The sequence below is a fragment of the Stenella coeruleoalba genome, assembly GCF_951394435.1.
Source record: "Stenella coeruleoalba genome assembly, chromosome: 3".
Taxonomy (NCBI): domain Eukaryota; kingdom Metazoa; phylum Chordata; class Mammalia; order Artiodactyla; family Delphinidae; genus Stenella; species Stenella coeruleoalba.
Genome location: NC_137148.1, coordinates 164,861,568 through 164,883,374, shown reverse-complemented (window position 1 = coordinate 164,883,374; position 21,807 = coordinate 164,861,568). Strand labels below are relative to the sequence as shown.

Genomic DNA, 21,807 nt, shown 5'->3' with positions numbered 1-21,807 from the left:
TTCCGTTGCAGGAAGGAACAACAGAAGAACCAGAAGCCCGCCAAGTCCGTGTGGGAGCAGCGGACAAGCGAGATGCGGAAGCAGAACCTGCTGGCCAGCCGGGAGGCGCTGTACAACGAGATGGACCCGGACGAGCGCTGGAAAGCCTCCTACGCCCGGCACCTACGGCCCGACATGAAGACCCACCTGGACCGGCCGCTGGTGGTCGATCCCCAGGAGAACCGCAACAACAACACCAATAAGAGCCGGGCAGCCGAGCCCACGGTGGACCAGCGCCTCGGGCAGCAGCGAGCCGAGGACTTCCTGAGAAAACAGGCCCGCTACCACGACCGGGCCCGGGACCCCTGCGGCTCCGTGGGCCTGGACACCCGGAGGCCCTGGGCGGGCAGCCAGGAGGCCGAGCTGAGCCGGGAGGGGCCTTACGGCCGCGAGTCGGACCACCACGCCCGGGAGGGCGGCCTGGAGCAGCCGGGGTTCTGGGAGGGCGAGGCGGAGCGGGGCAAAGTCTGCGACCCGCACCGGAGGCACGCCCACCGGCAGGGGTGCAGCCGGGAAAGCCGCAGCGGGTCCCCGCGCACTGGGGCCGACGGGGAGCCCCGCAGGCACCGGGCGCACCGCAGGCCGGGCGACGAGGGCCCAGAGGACAAGGCCGATCGGAGGTCCCGGCACCGTGAGGGCAGCCGGCCGGCCCGGGGCGGCGAAGGCGAGGGCCCAGACGGCGGCGAGCGGAGGAGGCGGCACCGGCTTGGCCCTCCGCCCGCCTACGACGGGGACGCACGCAGGGAGGACAAGGAACGCAGGCACCGGAGGAGGAAGTAAGTGGAAACGATGACAATAGTAGAAAATGATAAGATGAGGCAAAGTGGCACCTGCTGGATACCTGGTACCCTCCTGAGCCACTTATTTCAGCTTCTTGACAGCCCCCTCATTGTCATGGCCCCGTTTCACAGATGGGGAAGCTAAGAGTTGGAGCTGACTTGCCCAAGGTAACACATCTAATAAGTGGCCTTGAACCCAGGTCATCTGGCGCCAGCAGCAGCAAACTATCAAGCCCTTGTACGTCTCAGGGAAACTCTACAAGAACTTTCCCCCAGAATTATACAGCTCTTCCATGTGCTTGCTGTGTGGCCTTCGGCAGGGACCTCATGTCTCTGGGCCTCAGTTTTCACAATCTGTAAAATGGAGATAGTGGGGTCTAATTTGGTCATTGCTCGAATTAAATGATGTAATATATGCAAAGGGCCTGAAAGAGCAGCTGACACATAGTAAGTGCTTGGGAAATTTAGACCCTTTTTAGCTGTCATCGAGTCAATCATTTTTCACCTGATGCTATTCCTGGGGGTTTTGAAAAGCCACTCTGGGCCCTCAGAACTGAATGAAGAGCAGCGTTCAAGGCTTTGGGCCACATCTTCCAGGCCAGCACCTCACCCAGTCAGAAATGACACCCTGTTCTTCATAACAATATTTTGTAACACTCCTTAGAAAATCCTACGGTGATTGTACATTTAGGAGCCCAAACAACTTACATGCGTTCTTTCATTAATTAACGTCCTCTTAGTCTTCTTCTTTTTTCTTTAATTTTTATTGGAGTATAGTTGATCTCTTATTCTTCTTTTATTATATATCACCCGCCACTAGGGCATCCTTTTGATTTTTTTTTTTTTCTTTTTTTAAAAAAACCCTCTTGTAAGTTTTTTGTGTTTTCTTTTTTTGGCATTAGGTATTCTTTTTTTTTCTTCCACTTTTATTGAGGTATAATCGACGGGCAGCATGGTATAAGTGTAAGGTGTACAACATAATGATTACATTTACATGCATCAGCACCATATTAATTTTTTTTTTAATTTTTGGCTGCATTGGGTCTTTTTTTTAAGTGTTTTTTTTTTTTTAATTTTTTTTAAGATTTTTTTTTTTTTTTTTTTTTTTTTTTTTTGGCTGCATTGGGTCTTAGTTGCTGCGCGCGGGCTTTCTCTAGTTGCAGCGAGCGGGGGCTGCTCTTCATTGCCGTCCTTGGGCTTCTCATTGTGGTGGCTTCTCTTGTTGCAGAGCATGGGCTGTAGGCACGCAGGCTTCAGTAGTTGTGGCACACGGGCTCAGTAGTTGTGGCTCGCGGGTACTAGAGCACAGGCTCAGTAGTTGTGGCGCACGGGCTTAGTTGCTCCGTGGCATGTGGGATCTTCCTGGACCAGGGCTCGAACTCGTGTCCCCTGCATTGGCAGGCGGATTCTTAACCACTGCACCACCAGGGAAGCCCCATATTAATTTTTAATGATGTGTTTAAATGCTTCTGTTACATGCCATATGCACTAAGCTAGCACTTCTCAAAATTGAATGCGTGCACGAATCCCCAGGGATCTTGTGAAAATACAGATTCTAATTCAGTAGGTCTCAGGTGCAGCCTGAGGTTCTGCATTTCTAAGGAGCCAGTGATGGTCCAGGGACCACACTTTGAGTAAGGAGACCCTAGAAGACAGAGTGAAGCAATTCTGATGCAGACACCTATACACAAAATCACAATGAATGAGACAGGTACAGATGCCAGCTGACTCAGGATGCAAGCTACTCGAATCACACGAGGGAGTTACCATCAGTGGTGAGATGTTCCAAAATGGTGAAGTTCCGTACGGAATAGAGTCTGCTCTTCCTTTAATTTGTCCAGTACTTGCATTCTGGGAAGATGTGATGTATATTTAAAACATGCAAAAAATACTTTATGCTGATACATGAAGCAGAGTTAGGTCGAAACAAAAGACTCAGATCATTACAAGCAGAGTTTTCACCTGTGTGAGGGACATTAGAGAGTCATGAAGGAGAAAGGATAATTCTTCCTCGGTGGGACTGCCCTGCACATGGTAAGATACTTATATACCTGCCTCCCATTTCCTAAATGCCCACAATGCCCCCAATTATTATGGCGTTAGGTCTCCACATAGCTCCACAACAGCCCCCTGAAAATCATTGTTTCTGAGAAGGGAATAGTGTTCTAGGCAAAGAACAGTCATGTGTAAAGGCCAGAACAGAAGGCGGCCAGTTTGCCATTTGGAGGGTGAGGAGAGAGGGGCAGACAAAGAAATTGAAGGAAGTGTAATAGGTCAGCCGAGCCTTGAGTCCTCCCAGGGAAATGGGAGGCCACTGAAGGGATTTTACGTGAAATGAAGTGTTTAGCACAGGACTCCCATAAGTAAGAACCAGTGGATCACTGGTGCTATTTTTTGGGGGGGGGCCATGCCACGTGGCATGCTGGATCTTAGTTCTCCGACCAGGGATCCAACCCCTCTCAGTGGAAGTGAGGAATCCTAACCACTGGACCACCAGGCAAGTCTCCTGGTGCTATTATTTTAATACTACTAATGTTACTGTTGTTATCATCCTTGTATTATATCTACTCCTATCATTGAAGGAGGAAGGATGACAGGGGCAGAAAGGCAGCTCAGCCTGGTAGTGAAGGGCAAGGATTCTGGAGCCAGAGGTCACACTGCTGCCCCATCACTTCCCAGCTGTGTGACTTGCAGCCTGTCACTTCCTCTCTCTGGGCCTCCGTTTCTCCAACTGTAAAGTGGGAATAAGAATGCTACCTGCCTCCTAGGGTAGGTATAAGGTTCAAATGAGTTAATACATGCAAAATGCTTTAAAGGGTGCCTGACTTATAATAAGTATGCAGTATTAGCTATTATTAGTATGAATATTATTATCATTCAGTACTCAGTAAATGTTAACTATTTTTCACAGTAGCAGTAGTAATAGGCATTCGATAAGTTTTAGTTATTACTATTATTATTTTCACTATTACTATTAAGACACTTTCATCATAGACTAGAAAACAAAACTTTAGATCCATAGCCTTTGGATTATCCATTCAAGCTCCTTCTTTTTACAGATGGGGAAACTGAGGCCCAGAGAGGGAAAGGGATTTCCCCAAGGGCAGCCAGCCAGCTGATAGCAGTAGTGTGATAAGAACCCAGCTTTCCTGAATTCCACAGGTGGCCCCTGCTCCCCCTCCTCTCCAGAGGAACAAAGGACCTTCCCCACTTCCACCCCCAAATCTGCACGAGGAGGGTACTGCTCACTCCTTTATTAATAGATGTGTCAGGGCTTCCCTGGTGGCGCAGTGGTTGAGAGTCCACCTGCCGATGCAGGGGACACGGGTTCGTGCCCCGGTCCGGGAGGATCCCACGTGCCGTGGAGCGGCTGGGCCCATGAGCCATGGCCGCTGAGCCTGCACGTCCGGAGCCTGTGCTCCGCAACGGGAGAGGCCACAACAGTGAGAGGCCCGCGTAACGCAAAAAAAAAAAAAAAAAAGAACATAACATACTAAAAAGACATTTCAGTTCTGTATTATGACAAAGGCAGTGGCCCTTAACAGGCCTGCCTCGCACATTTCTCCTCTTGTCCTTCCTTAGGCCTCTCCCTAGACACACTCTGTGTTTTGATTCTCCAGACCATTGATACTAAATATAATTGTTTTCTTTCTATTTCCCCTGTCTTCCCCCACCATTTCTGCCTTAATCTCTTCCGCTTCAGTTTTCCTAGGTTTACGTGTCCCCCACCCCCGAAGCTTTCACTGGCTCACCCCAGGAAAAAGGGGGTGGAGCACACTCTGTTTTGTATCGTTAAACAGTCGCTAACCCCTGATCTCCCACACCAGGTGGCTGAGCCCAGTGTCACCCCAGGGGCACCAAAGTGAGGATGGAGCTTTCTCTGACTCCCAGTAAAAACCTAGGGATTGCAGGGCATCCACCACTCCCTGATAGCTGGGCAGTGCCTCCTGCTAGGTTTGACTGAGGAGATCTGCAGGGCCTGCACCACCCTAGAATTAATATCTCAGCTATTTGCATACTAGTTCCACCTGCTCCCATCACCAAGACAACCTACTCCCCAAAAGGATCAATAAGAGAGATACTGGACTTCTGAGCCTCACAGTTTATCCAGCAAGGGGTGGAGAGGAGAGGCTTCATCCTTTAATACCCTGATTCTTACAGCACCCCCAATTTGCCTTAGCCAGTCTCAGCACCTCCATTCCATGCACACCAACTCATCCATTGCCCCATTTTCTTCACTGAGTGGTGCTGTAACTTAAGATCTCTAGGGCCAGAATCCAACGCAGCCCTTTCCCAGCTGGATAACAATAGGCAAGTGCCTTTGCCTCTCTGGGCATCACCTTCCTCATCTGTAAAATGGGCCTGATCCTAATAGCACCTCAGATGGTGATTGTTGTGGGGATTACATGAGTTAATATGTGCAGGTCCTAAGGATAGTGGGGACACAAGCAGCATCCTCTGAATTGAGGGACCTGAGCATGCCCCAGGCAAGATGGCCGTAGCCCTTGGCAGAGGGATGCTGAAGTGATTAGCTGGCAGAGGGATGCAGTGCAGGACAGGCATTACGCAATCAACTGCCTATTCCGGGCAGATGATGGCAGATCCCCAAGAGGGAAGGGGGAAGGGGGCCTGACTTCAAAGTTTTCTGCCGCTTTTGAGTTCTCCTTGGAGACACTTGGAAATAAAACTTCCTGGAGATGGACGCTAGGCCTCTGCAGGCTGAGCTTGTTAAAACTCCGCTGCAAACAGAGCCAGCAGAAGAAACAAAAGCAAGACAAAGCAGAGACCCTCAGATCCCCTTTCCATCCGAACAAGGGGCTCTCGGTCCACGTGTGAGACTGTCCCTCTAACAAAATGTACGCCGTGATCTCAACTGCTGTGTTATTTAGTACAGTCTCTCTAGATGGTGACCCAAAGATTCAGATTCTCTTTGAAATGATAACTTCGCTGAGCCTGCTTTTTGGTAGAGCTCTACTTAAAAGAATAGACAAAATGATGAGAAAATATTCCCAGCCAGGTTTTCATCTGAGGTACATGAGCAAAATATATTCACCCCATCTCAGCATCCCCAGAAGTCTTACCCCATCATCAGCTCAAAAATTCCAAATCTCATCATCTCACTCCAGTACCGGTAAGACTCTAGGTATGATCCATGTGGGGGCAAAATTTTCTTCCATCTGTGGACCTGAAAACTAGAAAACAAATTATCTGCTTCCAAAACACAAAGGTGGGACAAGCACAAAAATAGACATTCCTATTCCAAAAGGGGGAAATTGGAAGGAATAAAACGTCCCCAGCAAGTTCTAAATCCAACAGAGCAAATTCCATTAGGTTTCCAGGCCTGCGAGCAATGCTCTAGCTCTCAGCTCATTCACACATTTATTCTTCACAGGAACTCAGCGAGGTTATCATCCCCATGTTATGGCTGAGAAACAGGCTGAGTAAATCACCGGTGGTCACATAGCAAATAAGTTCCAGGATCTTCACTTTAGTCTCTATGTTATAGAGAAGGTTCTACTACTATTATCCCCAATTCAAAGATGAGGAAACTGGGACTTCCCTGGTGGCGCAGTGGATAAGACTCCACATTCCCAATGCAGGGGGCCTGGGTTCAATCCCTGGTCAGGGAGCTAGATGCCCACATGCATGCTACAACTAAGAGTTCACATGCCACAACTAAGGAGACTGCGAGCTGCAACTAAGTGAGCCTTCCTGCTGCAACTAAGACCTGGTGCAACCAAACAAATAAATATTTTTTTTTAAAATTGAACAAACTCTACTAAGATTTAAAAAATAAATAAATAAAGATGAGGAAACTGAGGCTTGGGGAGGTTAATCAAGCTACAGAGGATCCCACAGCTAGTAAGTGGCATTGGTGAGACTCAAACCCAGGTCAGTCTGTCAATCTAGGACCTGCTCACATGACTGAGAAGTGAGGCATTTGCCTGGACCTGCCCTTCTCCCTCTGCGGCCTCAGGGACGCAAGCCTGAAAATAAATTACCTCATCTCTCTTCTGCTTGCTAAAAACACCATGGACTTTTGCAAGTTAAAATGCAAAAATAAAACAAGAAAGAGGGTACTGGTGACTTAGCCAGTGGAAGGGCCTCCAGGGGAGGCCAGCTTTTTCTCTTTTTTTTTAATTATTATTATTTTTTATTTGAAATATAGTTGATTTACAGAGGCCAGCTTATTTAAAATTTTTAAGTGTTAGGTAGATTTAGGGTTACAGATTGGGCCTCAGGAAGCAAGTCTATGCTGTCCGGAGGCTTTGGTTCCTGCGATTGTACCTAATCTCCTGGGTGTTCGATGAATGGATACAAGCTGAGGGCTGTCTTTTGCTCACTTCTGGTCTCTTGAGTGAGTGTGTGATGGCAACAGCCTGAAAAAGCCATTTTCTTTTTTTAATTTTTATTTATTTATTTGGTTGCAGCAGGGAGGCTCCTTAGTTGTGGCACATGGGCTCCTTAGTTGCGGCAGGTGGGCTCCTTAGTTGTGGCTCACGGGTTCCTTATTTATGGCATGCAAACTCTTAGTTGCGGCATGCGTGTGGGATCTAGTTCCCTGACCAGGAATTGAACCCAGGCCCCCTGCATTGGGAGTGTGGGGTCTTATCCACTGCACCCCCAGGAAAGTCCCACTAAACCATTTTCTAGTATGCCTAACTCACCCTCTCCGGGCCTCAGTTTCCTCCTCTGTGTAATGGGAGCAGTAACAATTCAGGCCTCATAAGATTGTCCCAGAAGTTAATGAGTTAAAATAGAAGAGAGGCTGGCTCACACTATTGGAGGTTACAGTGAGTGCCAAGGGTTCCCTGCACCCAGCAGCTGGGGGCTGAGCCTCCTGGGAGATCTCCAACTGCTTAGTAAGAGAGCTGCAGCGTCAGGTGGGGGGTAGTATGGGTGCTGGAGCCATGTGGTCTGGGTCCAAGCTGCCTCTGCCAGCAACTGACTGTGTGGCCTTGGGCAAGGCCCTTCATGTTTCTGGGCCTTGGTTTTGCTCATCTATAAAAAGGGAATAACAGTACTACCCACCCCCTGTGGTTATTCTAAGGATTAGATGAGCTGACGTGTCAAGGCTGGCACACAGCAAGTACTCGGTATGTGTGAGCTCTTATGAGGAGGTGTGGAGGGTATGGGGTACAGAATTGGGGGGTGCCTTTAAGAAGAACCAGAGGGGTAAGTCTTGGACTGCAGAACCCTCTGGAGAGAGGAGTCATTGAGATTATAAACTACAGATGTCCTGGTGTTTCCGGGAAACAGACTTTGCCAGGGCCAGTGCCCAGGGACGGGGGAAGAATGGAGCCTCTTATCTGAAGATCGAGGGTCCAGAAGGGGTGTCTGAAGGCAAACAGAATAAACTGGGCGTCAGGGCCACACAGATCCATGCCCAGGCAGGCAGAGCTGGGACCAGCCGAAGATAGAGTGAGCAGGGCCTGTAGCCACCCTCACCAGAGCCAGGGCTCCTGGGGGTCTCTGACAAGCTGGCGGTGAGTGTGCGGATGGGAGAAGGCAGGGGTTGATGGCAAGTCTAGGCCTGTGGGACTTCTCCTGGGCCTCAGTGTCCTTATCTGAAAAATGGGGACACTCATTTATCATTTGACAAGAAGTGACCAGGTGGGCTTCCCTGGTGGCGCAGTGGTTGAGAGTCCGCCTGCCGATGCAGGGGACGCGGGTTCGTACCCCGGTCCGGGAGGATCCCATGTGCCGCGGAGCGGCTGGGCCCGTGAGCCATGGCCGCTGAGCCTGCGCGTCCGGAGCCTGTGCTCCACAAAGGGAGAGGCCACAGCAGTGAGAGGCCCGCATACCGCAAAAAAAAAAAAAAAAAAAAAAAAGAAGTGACCAGGCATTTACCATGTGCCAGGCCCTGTTCTGGGCACTGAAATCACAGCTGTGAACAAGACAGACAAAAATAAACCCCTTGCCTTGCGGAGCTGATGTTTCAGTGGGCATTGAGGTCGGAAAAGCTAAGCAAGGACCTTTAACTTTTTCCTCTCCTCCAAATGCATTGAGCACTCAGACTCTTTTCTCCTCATGTCCATCTGCATGGTGGTAATTATTTGAGTCACTGAGGCACAAAACCCCTACCCACCTCATCTTTCCCACTCTCCACCTTCAGCCATACCAGCCACCTGAAACTCAACAAGCTTATCCCCACCTCATGGCCTTTGCACTGGCTGTTCCCCCTGCCTGGAATGCTTTGCCCACCACACTTGTATCCCTGTGAGAAATTACCTTGTTCATTTACTGGCTGCGTAGCCTTGGCAAGAGACTTAACCTCTCTGAGCTTCAGTTTTCTCATCTGTAAAACGGTGCTAGTAATTATCCCTCTTAGGGCTAAGGACGAAGGGGTTATTACAAGGCAAGTGTGTTACTGAAATGTCTGCTGTTATTATTTCTATTGTTATTTTTTATTATGTTAATGTACGTATATGACCTGCTTTCCCTAACTGGAATATTGGGAAGGGGCATACTTACTACAAGCATTTAAAACCATGAGGCAGGGAGTTCCCTGGAGGTCCAGTGATTAGGACTCCACGCTTTCACTGCCGAGGGCCGGGGTTCAATCCCTGGTCAGGGAACTAAGATCCCACAAGCCACGTGGCGTGGCCAAAAAACAAAACAAAAAGATAAATCCATGAGGCAATTCCACCCCTAAAGAGATGGTGTCCCCGTGTCTGCGTTAGCCACTCCTGGAAACACTGTGTGTCCCTGTCCTGCCTCAGAGCTAATGGGAGACACATAGGCAGGGTCAGGGAGGTTTGGGTTGGAGACATGCGGGCTCTGGCAGAAAGTTCTTTTCCTTTCTGATTTCTCCATGAAGGAGTAGCCTCATCTCTTAGGAAGCAGCCCTCCTGGCAGGAGAAGCACCACACTGAAACCTGGGAGGGTGGACACTTACACTGCCACGGGGTCTTGATCCGTAACAAGAACAGACCAGGCACCGGAGAGTTTTCAGGACACGGCCCCTCGACCGCCAACTTGTACCTCGAATGGTGGAATCTTAGGCAGGATCTGGAGACATCCCCTCTATGTTCTAACTCACTTATGGGTTCTTTTTCATTGGCCTGCCTGCCACAGAGAGAACCAGGGCTCCGGGGTCCCCGTGTCGGGCCCCAACCTGTCCACCACCCGACCGATCCAGCAGGACCTGGGCCGCCAAGACCCACCCCTGGCCGAGGATATTGACAACATGAAGAACAACAAGCTAGCCACCGCGGAGTCAGCCAGTCCCCACGACAGCCTCGGCCACGCCGGCCTGCCCCAGAGCCCGGCCAAGATGGCGAACAGCACCGACCCCAGCCCCGCGCCTGCCCCACCTGCCACGGCCGCCAACCCCCAGAACGCTTCCAGCCGCCGGACACCCAACAACCCGGGGAACCCGTCCAACCCCGGCCCCCCCAAGACCCCCGAGAACAGCCTTATCGTCACCAACCCCAGCAGCACCCAGACCACCTCAGCTAAGACTGCCAGGAAACCCGACCACACCACGGTGGACATCCCCCCGGCCTGCCCGCGCCCCCTCAATCACACCGTCGTCCAAGGTATGAGCTCCAATCTCACACGTGAGCCGGCCTCCTGGGCTCAATCCCCAGAGGCTCCGTTGGGTGACTCTGGACAGTGACTCCACCTCTCTGGCCTCAGTTGCTTCATCTGGAAAATGGGTAGAGACATAGTTCCCGCCCCCACAGGGCTGCTGGGAGAATTAAATGAGATAATATGCATACGATGCCTGGCAAGTACACGATAGGTTAGCAACATTTCCTGCATCCCAAATTCCCACAGGGGAGCCAGGGGGCCCCCATATTTGAGGAGTCAACGGATTCCTCTGATGGAAATCTGGGGGAGTCAGATGATTCTTTAGGCCGGCGCTGTCCAAAAGAAATGTGACACAGGCCGCCTATGTAATGTTAAACTTTCTAGGGGAGTTCCCTGGCGGTCCAGCGGTTAGGACTCCATGCTTCCACTGCAGGGGGCACGGATTCGATCCCTGGTTGGGGAACTAAGATCCCGCAAGCCGAGTGGTGCGGCCAAAATAATTAATTTATTTATTTATTAAACTTTGTAGTAGCCATGTTAAAAGAAAGAAAGAAGGGACGAAAGGAGAAAAGGAGGGAGGGAAGAGGGAAGAAGGAAGGAAGGAAGGAGTGATTTTAAAAATAAAGAAGAAATAGGTGAATTGAACTTTAATAGTTAAATCGTATTTAACCCAAAATACTATTGATTTGTATCCAGAGTGTTAACATGTCAATGTGTCATCAATACCTTCTACATTATTAACGAGCTACCTTACATTCTTTTTCTTGTACTCAGTCTTGGAAATCTGGCGTGTTTTTACACTGCATGCCGCAGTTTGGACTAGCCACGTTTCAGATGCTGGACAGCGCAGGTCTAGGACCTTGAGGGATTGGCTGTTTTTGCCTCCCACCCCCAAACTCCCCCTTGTAAGATCTGAGAAGCACCAGGAATTCGGAAATTACCCTGAGCTTATTATTTTTAAGATGATAATGGTAGCCCAGTTCTATGCAAAAGCTGTCCATGAGTTTGCTCTATAAATGCTTGCCACAGTCCTACAAGGCGGATCTTGTCCTTGTGCCCATTTCACAGATGAAAAAACTGAGGCTCAGCAAGGCTCAGCCTGTCCACGGACCCATAGAGTGGCTAGGCTGCAGGATCAATGCTCAGGAGGATGGTGCCTCACCCCACTCAGGAGAGGGGTGTTAATGGGGGGAAACCCTGCAGTTTGACTATGGGAGGGGCTCAGTATTCCCATCTGTAAAGTGGGGCTCTTGGTACTCACCCCGCCTGCCTCCAAGTGACAATAGAAAGGTCCTCATAGGCTGGGGGGTAGGTCTATGTTAGTTTCCCGTGAGGGTCCCAGCAGACTCAAGGCTGTAGAGTGGTTGAGAGCAAAAGCACTCTGGGGCCAGGCTACCCGGGTTCAAATCCCAGCTTTGCCACATCCCAGCCATGTGACCTCAGGCAAGCCACTTCACCTCTCTGTGCCTCAGTTTCCTCATCTGTAAAGTGGGGATCATAAAGTGCCAACCTCATAGGGTCAGGTGAGGATTAAATGGCATGACAGGGTGCCTGGCACATAGTAGGCGCTTTGTGTCAGCTGCTTATTGCCTGCTCTGGAGAGCAGGCAGGAGACCAGAGGTTTGTGGGAAATCGTGGAGGGAGCCCTGTGTTGGTTCTTGTCCCAACAGTGAACAAAAACGCCAACCCAGACCCACTGCCAAAAAAGGAGGAAGAGAAGAAAGAGGAGGAGGAAGACGACCCCGGGGAAGACGGCCCCAAGCCCATGCCCCCCTACAGCTCCATGTTTATCCTCTCTACGACCAACCCGTGAGTATGACCCACGGCCAGGGCAGGGGGCCCAGGGCTCCCACTGGGGCAGTGGAAGTCAGGACAGAGGGCAGACCCAGACAAAGGGTAGTGGGGGAGAGTTGCCTCTAAGACCATTAGTCCATAGGAGACCTTTGAGCAAATTAAAAAAATGATGTCCCTTTCTTAAGTCATATAAGATAGAAACTTATCGTAAAGTACTGATTTTGTTGGAAAAGACCCCCTCCTGCCACCAACTAAAAACCACTGTCATAAATATCTACACTGTCTGTGATGTGAGAGGTGTCCCTTAGAAATGGCTTCCTTGTGCAGTGCACAACCTGTACAATTGTACATGGCAGCCCTGGTCCCTGAGCTCTGCTCCACGAGGATTTGGATTTTGGGTAGATGATCTCTGAGTTCGCGGCCCTCTGTCTTGGGCATCCTTGAGGAGGCTGGATTATTTAGGGGAGAAATTTATCGCATGTTTGTCTTGGTGGCTCAGAGGTTGTTTTAGAATTGCATTTTTCCAAAGGGTATTTTTTGAAACCCTGGTCCCTCAAAATGCTTCTTGGCAAAGGAGAATCATGTCAAATAAGCTGCAGGGGAAACTGCTTTCTCTAACCTGCCCCTTGGAGCTCACCCTGTGCATTTACTTTTTTATGTGGTGGACATTATCTATTTTAATAAAGAAATTCTTATGTGGCACTTAGCGCCAGGCCCTCTTCTGAATACTTTACAAAAAAAAAAATTTCTCATAATAACCCTATAGGGGTTGGTACTTTGCTTATCCCCATTGGACAGATGAAGAAACTGAGGTCCAGAGAGATGAAGTCACCTGCCCGAAGTCACACAGCAAGCAAGGGGGAGAGCCCAGACAGACTGACTCCAGCATCCTTGTTCTTAGCCACTCAGCCCTGCAGCCATTCATACAATCTCATGACATATTTATCATTATTAGCTCCACTTGAGGTTAATTATTTCATTATTATCTCATTAGCATATTAAAGACTCTGATAAGGCCTGCAATTCATAATTTAGGTAACTAACTTTTTGGAGCCCCTACCATATACCAGGCCTATATTAACTCTTTTGATCCTCACATTCTTGTGAGCTAGGCGCTGTTGTTATGGTCATTTCACCGACGAGGGCACTGAGGTACAATAACTTGCCTAAGGTCACTCAACTAATGAAAAAAAAAAAAAGGAAATCTACTTAACCCAGAATTTCCCAATTTTGTTTGACCATGTGACATTTTATGCATAAAAAGCTTTTCATCTCCTACAGAATCAAGGACAATATTTGTTCAACCCAGCCTGTGAGTTAAGATGTTCCAAGAGGGTGGTTTGGAAGTGATGGGAACTTATCAACAGAGATGGGGATATCTTCCCTCGCTGAGGGCTCCCCTGCCCCAGGAGGGTCCCCAGATGAAGGAGCTTGTTACTCTGTTGGGTGTGGGACCTTGGGAGTTAGAGATCTCAGATAGCGGTAGGTGACATAAGGAGATGACAGAGGAAGGGGCTCAATAGCCTGTGGTCTGAGTGGACCTCTGCACGCCTCCCTGTCCCCAACAGCCTTCGCCGCCTGTGCCATTACATCCTGAACCTGCGCTACTTTGAGATGTGCATCCTCATGGTCATTGCCATGAGCAGCATCGCCCTGGCGGCCGAGGACCCCGTGCAGCCCAACGCACCGCGAAACAATGTGAGTCCCGCCCAGCGGGTTCCTTCCAGCCCAGCTACTCTGTCACGGGCCACTTTCTCCTGCATCACAAAAGCTGATAGCTAGGGTGGAATAAACGTTGGGCGTACCCCTGGGCACAGCCCTTGTGGCCACTGGTTGGGAGGGGAAGCTCTGATTCTCTTCCTGAGGAAGGATGTTCCTTGCGACTGTGGTTCTGTGTGCCTGGTGGGGAAGAGGTGGCCGAGAGGGGCTGAAAAGTGCTGGAATCCCTGGTGGGGGGAGTGAGTCTGGCAGGATGTGGAGGTGTACAAGCTCTGCATGGAATGTGGGGGGTACTGAGACAGAGGGTGCCCCAGAGGCATCTCCTCTGCAGTCAGGTCTCACCACATGGACCTTTTTGTTTTGATGCGAAGCTTTGAAAGAAAGGATTATTTTGACTCAGAGGCACCTCCTAAACTTTGAGCTTTGGGGAGAGCTAAAAAGCTCTCCGTTTGGGGGCCCAAGGTCTGCTAACAGCCCCTGTCAGTTGAGCACTTGCCGTGTCCCAGGCACGACCCCAGGTGCTTGGGGTATCCCCATTGGACAGATGAGGAGACTGAGGCTCAGGGAGGTTTAGTGACCTGTCCAGGGTCACACGGCAGAATTCCAATTCTGCCCCCACTAGATCTCCCGCTGCTTCCCTCAACTGTCACCATTTATCAAACACCTTCTGTGCTCATGTTCCCCTTAAGTCCTGCCATGCAGGAATGAACGTGTGCCGTGGTTGAGAGGGGAAACCAAGGCACCAGCAGGCCAGGGCATAACAGAGGCCGGACTGGTGTCAGCGCCTCCTTCCCCAGCTCCTTCCTCTACCCCCATCAGCCCCCACGCGAGCCATCTTCCTCTGGGAGTCAGGCCCTGCTGCCCTCGCTAAGTAGGTTAGGAGCCTTGGCGAGGCTGGCATGTCCCATGAATCAAGCCCGTCCTCAGCTTACTTTGCACTTTCCCTTCCTTCACAGGCCTGCCAGGCCCCCTGGGGACCCGATGGGGGAGATGGAAGGAAATAATTAGAACAAGCCTCCTGAAGGAAACTGGTACCAGGGCAGGGCTGAGGCTGCACTCTGTTATCTCCTGCTGCCTGGTTTCAACTAGGGACCCAGGGAGCCAGGCTTGGGGAAGGGGCGTCCCAAGAGGGATCTGCAAACCCCCTGCTGGCTCTAGGCGACTGGAGCAGGCTTTGTCTCTGGCAAGGAGGAGATGGGCATGGGGGGTCCAGGGGGACCACTGCAGCTCCTGGGATTGTAGAGAACCCTGGCAGGGCTCAGACCAGCCCCCATAGAGTGTTTGCAGAGCTCTGGTTCCCCTGCCCCATCCCCATGGCTCCATCTCACAGTTGAAACATCTCTCCTCAAAGCCCTCCCTCTTCTGGGCTTCCCTGGCTGTCCAGTGGTTAAGACTCCACACTTCCAGGGCAGGGGGCACGGGTTTGATCCCTGGTTGGGGAACTGAGATCCCACATGCCGCGCGGCTGAAAACATAAGAATAATTTTCTTTCTAAAAGCCCTCTCTCTTCAAGAGCATGGTAAAGCAGCTGATACCCCGGGCCCCCTCCCGAGTTCTTTTTATTGGTTGATCTAGAACAGGCCTCAGAAAAGTGCACAGAACACGTATGATCCATTCATTTATCAAGTGCACTCCCCCACGTGAGCACCACCCAAGCCAAGAAGTAGAACAAAACTGAGCGTGACCACAGGCGCCTCTTGGATCGCCCCCATCCCTTCCCTCTGGAGCTCGGTCCACAAGTGGGAACAAGGTCTTCAGACCTGTTTGGGTGTTGTGAGTTGGGACAGGTGGAGGGTTGCTACCGGCATCGAGAGGGTGGGGACCAGGGACACCGTTCATCACCCTGCAGCGCACAGGGCAGCCTCACCACAGAGAATGACCTGACCCCTATTGTCAACAGGACTTGAAAAACCCTACCTTAGAGGTATCAAAATCCCCGCTTCTGGAAGGAGCGTTTCTTAGCTGCTCTGATTTTCCCACCTGTACGTGCCTCCTTAAACACTAGAATTTTTTTGCCTGTTTCTAACACTGAACAGATGGGATACATTCTATGCATCTCTCTGTCACCCAAAATCGTGTCCACCATGAGATGAGCATGTATTGATGCTGGTGGTGACAGTCATTCTTTTCCGTTGCTGTTGAATGTTCCACTCCATGCCATCATGTGTTTACGCATCTTCCATTTGACACACGTTTGGATTGTCTGCAGTTTAGAATGCTGTCAGGGCATCCCCTACCCCCACCATGGGGCCCCTGGGCTTGACTTTCTCCAGGGTCTAAAACCAGAAACGGAGCTTCTGGATCATACATAGAATCTACATGAGGTTGGCCCCGAAGATGCAGCCAGAATGTTTACTCGCACCAGCAACGTACAAGGCTCCCACTGCTCCACGGTCTTGCCCACACTTGGTGCTGTCAGCTCTCTCATTTAGCCAACCTGGTGGGTGTGGAATCTCATTGGGACTTTGATTTGCATTTCCCTGTGATAAATGAGACTGAGAACCTTTTTGGATTCCAGTGAGCCACAGAAAATTGCCTTTTGTAGAGGTCAAAAAGATCTACATGTTAGATACGGTTGAACCTAATTTCTTGGTCTTTTGATTTCCTCTTGCTCCACTTATTAAGCTCTCCAGAATTGGATTCAGCTGACCACCTGGCCTGCCTTTCCCCCCACCTCCTTTCCTTCCTTCTTTCCTCCTTTCCTTCCATTCATTGCTTTATTTAGTAATTATTTAATGAGCAACTACTGTGTGCCACGTGCTGAGCTAAACATCAAGGATTGACAGGGTATGAGACAGTCCCTGCCATCTCAGAGCTCACAGAGCACCGGGCCTTTCCCCGTGCTGTGCCCTCTGCCCGGTGCACCTGAAATGCTCTCCCACCACCATCCCTTCAGCCTTCCCAGAACCTTCCAGCCCCTTGCTGCCCAGGAAGTTAGCAATCCTGGCCGCTCTGGTCTCCAATGGCCCTTCAAGCACCACACATAATGAGAATGTGAGTGGTGACCACACAGATCACAGATCCCAGCTCCTGCAGGACCCAGTGCAGCCACAGCTATTCATGCATTCATTCAGCAAACATTTCTTGAGTATGCCTGGCCCTGTACTATAAGCTGGAGATGCCACAGGGACAGATAAACATCCCTGCCCTTGTGAGGTTGACTTTCAGGTTGGGGAGGTGGACAGTGAGATTATTAATAACTATAACAAATAGTGTGTCAGGATGTGATAAGTGCTAGGGATGAGGGATATGGGGGAAGGGGTAGACTTGGTGGAATTTTAAACAGGCAGTCAGGGAAGGCCTCACTGAGAAAGTGATATTTGAGCCAAGTCATAAAGGAGGAGAGAGAGGGAATCAGTTGGAACATGGGGAAGAGCATTCCAGGCAGAGGGGACAGCCTGTGCAAAGGCCCTGAGGTGAAAACATCCAGGGTGGCAGAATCAGAGTGAGCAAGGGGGAGAGTAGGACAAGATGAGGGCAAAGAGGTGGCCAGGCAGATTGTGCAGGGCCTTGGAGGCCACGAGGAGGACTTTGGCTTTTACCCGAGTGCGGTGTGAGCCACAGAGGGGTTCTAGAGCAGAGAAGAGGGTGGTGGGTGACCTGACTTGAGTGCTCGCAGGCGCCCTCTGGTGGCCATCCTTAGTAATTACCAGCCCTTACTTCTCCAAGGCAAATCTGATGAAGTCAGTCCCCTGCGCTTACCACGTGCTGGGCACTGTGCCAGCACACTCAACATCCTCATGCCAGGGTCACACCATGGATGTGCTATGGCATGGCCAGGAAAGGGGCCAGAGTGCAGGATGTTGCCCGTCCAGACAGAAACCAGTAATGCCTGGTCTTGTGTAAAGTGGTGGGGTGAGGGAGAATCAACCCACCCTGCTGAGTGTGTGGCCCCGGAGTGGGGAGGGAGTTGGGCACCACAGTGAGGTTTGTCCCCAGTGTCTGTCCTGGACGGCTAATCATGTTTAGGAAATCCTGTGTGGGAACAGTTACTCACCCAGGAGACCCAGCAGGTCAGAGGCACTGGGGGATCAGACCTGTCACCCACAGAGATGCAGTCCTCCCTGAACTTCCCTGGGGCCACCTCTAGTCCATATAGTGCTTTGGGCAGATAAAAAAGGCGCCCTTTCCTTTGGTAAGCAGACCAGCCTGGTAGAGTGATTTTTTTGCTAGGACTTTGCTGCCATCTGCTGGACAGTTTCAGTCACAACATACAAATCTGCTCTGAGACAGTGGGAGGAGGCCCTTGGGTTGTGCACGACCTGCCCAACTGTACATGGATGCAGCATTTCCTCATGTGGATGGAGATTCTGCTCCCTGGGGACTTTGTTGGAGGCCACACACCCCAGTGGACCAAGGATAGGTGCACGGGGGGCTCTGCTGGAGCAAGCCAGTGATCGGCTGCTCCCTTGCTTTTATCCCCTGCAGGTACTGCGATATTTTGACTACGTTTTTACAGGCGTCTTTACCTTTGAGATGGTGATCAAGGTGAGTGCCAGGGCTCCACAGGATTCTGCACCCTCAAGAATGCCACCCTGGTGCAGGAGGCTCACCCCAGAGATTAGAAATGCTTGGTGTGTTTGAGGAACATCAAGGAAGCTGGTGCCTCCAGAAGGAGTGAGAGAGGAGGGTGGGGAAACCAGGTCAGGGAGATGCGCAGGGAGGGACGAATCATGCAGGAACTTGGGGGCCACAGGGAGGACTTAGGCTTTTATCCCAAGTGAGGTGGGAGCCATGGAAGGTTCTGAGCAGAGGGACATGATTGGACTCAGGTGTTCACAGCCACCCTCTAGCCTCTCTGGGAGGGCAGGCTTGAGAGGGGGAGCAGGGTGGGTGGGACCCAAGAGAACTGGCAGCAGGCGATTGCACTGGTCCAGGCAGGAGATAATGGGGACCAGCCCAGGGTGGTGGCAGAGAAGGTGGTGAAAAGTCGGCAGATTCTTGGAAGGTTTGGAAGGTAGAACCAACAGGATTTGCTAATGTATCTGATGTGGGGTGAGGAACCCAGGGGGATCCCAAGGTTTTGACCTAAGAACCAGCAAGTCAGAACTACCTTTCACAAGGTGGGAAGGTGCCTTGGGCAGGGGCTCTCACTCCTCCCCCAGGTCCTCTGGCCACTGTCCCAGCCCTTCAAGATGAGGTGGTCCCACTGACTACCTCCTGTTGCCCCTCCTCCTGAGGCTAAAGGGTGGATCTTGGTCCCCAGGGTGGGGATGAGGGATCAGAGCGCTGTCTCTTCTCCTCCCATAGATGATCGACCTGGGGCTCGTCCTGCACCAGGGTGCCTACTTCCGTGACCTCTGGAACATTCTCGACTTCATAGTGGTCAGTGGGGCCCTGGTGGCCTTTGCCTTCACGTAAGTGTCCTCTCGAGGACTCCTCCTGCCTCTTCGTCCCTCCGTCCCCAGCCCATTGAATCAGGGGACGTGTTCTCGGGGTGTAGAGAAGGGGAGAGTGGGCTCCAGGGTGGTGGGAGGCATCCGCATGCCACCGGGAAGAGCTTCGATTGGCTTTTGCATGATGGCCACCACGGAGGAAGAAGGAGAAGGCCTCCCACCTTCTACCTCCTCACACAGCCATGCCACCGACCCCTTGCTCTGCTGCTTTCCGTAGACTAGCCCCACCGGGACATCTCATCTTCCTTCTGCTCTACAGGCTCTGCCCAAGCCACTGTCTCTTTGGGGAGCCCCTCAAAAGACAATCAGGAAACGAATGTGCATGAGAATTTGGATCCCCACCCTGTGCCCGAAGGCCCTGTAGTTATAGACCTGATGACTCCCCTTGTGTGTCTTGAACTTCTCCTGGCATTCCTAGGACACTCTGAAAGGTCATGCCTCATCATGCAGCTCCAAGATGGTGCCCAAATTCTGGGCAGCCATGTCAAAATGGCAGCTGGGTTCTGAGCAGCCATTCCAACATGGCACCCGAATTCTGGGCAGCCCTTTTAAGATGGCACCTGAGGGCTCAGCAGTCATTCCAAGATGGCGCCCAAAGGCTTAGTAGCCGTTCCAAGATGCGATTCCAAGATGGCGTCCGAGGGCTGAGTAGCCATTAGCTCTTAGGGCCCTGGTAGCACACTTAGCAGTACATTCCTCAACTTGTAGACGCTTGGGGCAGGATGGAAAAACCCTAATCAGCCCCTAATCCAGAAACAAATCTTCTTAGGGACCCTGTCTGTGCCCATCACAGTGGACCATCCCCAGAAAGAAAAGTCGCAAAGGGATTCAGACCCACCTCACCTACATAATGAGAAATCAGGGGCTTCCCCTTTGCCTCTGCCTCCTGAGCCCCTTCTCAGCAGACCTGGAAGAGTCCTTGAATGGCCCACCTGACCAAACAATGAGGACTTGGTTTTTCAGGAGGCCAGTGTGGTGGCCCGTTTCCAATTTAAGGGCTAAACTGGGCCATTCTCAGGTCCTCCCCTGGGAACACAATGAGATCAAGTTGTGTCAGAAGAGCAAGAAATCTCCAGAGTTTCTGGATGCCTCTGAGCTGGTGGAGATGTACCATGAAGGTCAGGAAGCTGAATGTATTTCTGACTCTGGCCAGACTTCCCACCCCCTTTCTCTTTGTCTTCTACTTTCTCCTCCTCTTTCTGTGTCTGCTCTTTTCCACCCCCTCTCCTTTTCTCTCTTTCTTCCTCTGTCCCTCTTCCACTCTTCCTCCTCTCTCTCCCACTTTTTTAAGTAATTGAGTATTTGATCATTAGAACGATGGAAGAGATCATCTCAAAACTTCAAGAAGTTTGGCTACATTTTCATTAAGATGTCCTGTAGGTTTAATACTAATAATAATCAAAGTGCACAGGAAATTAGAGGAGAAAGATTACCACAAATAAGACAAGGTATCCATGGCCTTCAGATATAAAAAGCAATTACAAATCAATAAGAAACGCTGAATCTTAATAGGTAAGTGAGCACAGGATTTAACACAGAAATTTCACAGAATGCTGACTAATAAAAAATGAAAAAACAAACCTACCTCATTGGAATTAGGAGATGTATAAAATACAAACAAGATACAATTTATTTCTTATCAAGTTAGCACAAATTTCTTTCCCCAAAAAAGATTCTAAAAGGTAATACACTGTGTATATGAGAATGTAATGAAATATGCTCCTCCCTCTGTCCCTCAGTTATGTGAGCAACTTCTACAAGGTGTCAGTCAGGTACCATGCTAGGTCCTGAGAAAGTTTCGATGCTGAAAAGCCAAAACATTTGACTGCCCTCATCCTGGAGTGAATCCATCTCAAATCCCCTTCCCTCCCTTGCTCCTGTTTCTGTCTTTCTCCTTCTTTATCCTTCCCCTTTTCTCTCTCCTTCCCTCTCTCTGACTCCCTCTCTGTCTCTCTCTCTCTCTCTCCCCACCTCCCCTTCCCCTCCCTCCTCCCGTCTCCCCTCCCCCTTCCCCTCTCCTCCCTCTCCCTCTCCTCCAGACTCTTTTCTCTCTCTCTCCCTTCCATCCTGTCCTTCACCTTGACCTTCTGCCTAACCTGGGCCCCATGGCCTGGAGAAGGCAGACACTCTGCCATTTGCTCTGGCATCAAAAACCCAGTCCCCACCATGTTCTGACCTGGGGTGGTCTTCATGTCCAGGGAAGGCAAGTGCAGGCAAGCATCCCTCCCACACTTCCTCCAGCCCTCCAGGATGACGTCTGCCCAGCAGCCCCCAGGTCCCCCAGAGCTCAGAAAGAGACCACATCCATCTCTCCACACACAACACCCCCCTTTGCCAGCTGTGCCCTGGGTGGTGGGTTTTGCCCTCCGTGGCCACCACTGGGTGTAGTACAATAGAGGTAGTGTCTGCTGCCCATCAGTTCATCCTTGACACGTTCCTTCCAGACCTCTGTGGGAGCCAACAAGCTTCAGTGCTGAAGAGGGGGCCCCCACTGTTGCCCTGTCCCATCTCCATCCCTCATTTGGCCTCCCAATTTGGGAAAA

At 50.9% G+C, this 21,807-nt stretch overlaps 1 protein-coding gene across 4 annotated transcripts in view; it reads left to right on the top strand.

The window, feature by feature from the left end:
* CACNA1A (calcium voltage-gated channel subunit alpha1 A) overlaps positions 1–21,807 on the top strand; it is a 238,217-nt gene that overhangs the window by 158,841 nt on the left and 57,569 nt on the right. For all 4 annotated transcript variants that reach the window (XM_079917174.1, XM_079917173.1, XM_079917172.1 and 1 more), the window contains 6 exons: positions 12–815; positions 9,897–10,360; positions 12,026–12,164; positions 13,718–13,847; positions 18,297–18,356; positions 19,119–19,225. In XM_079917174.1, coding sequence (XP_079773300.1) covers positions 12–815; positions 9,897–10,360; positions 12,026–12,164; positions 13,718–13,847; positions 18,297–18,356; positions 19,119–19,225 — 1,704 coding nt within the window. The remainder of the gene's footprint in view (positions 1–11; positions 816–9,896; positions 10,361–12,025; positions 12,165–13,717; positions 13,848–18,296; positions 18,357–19,118; positions 19,226–21,807) is intronic.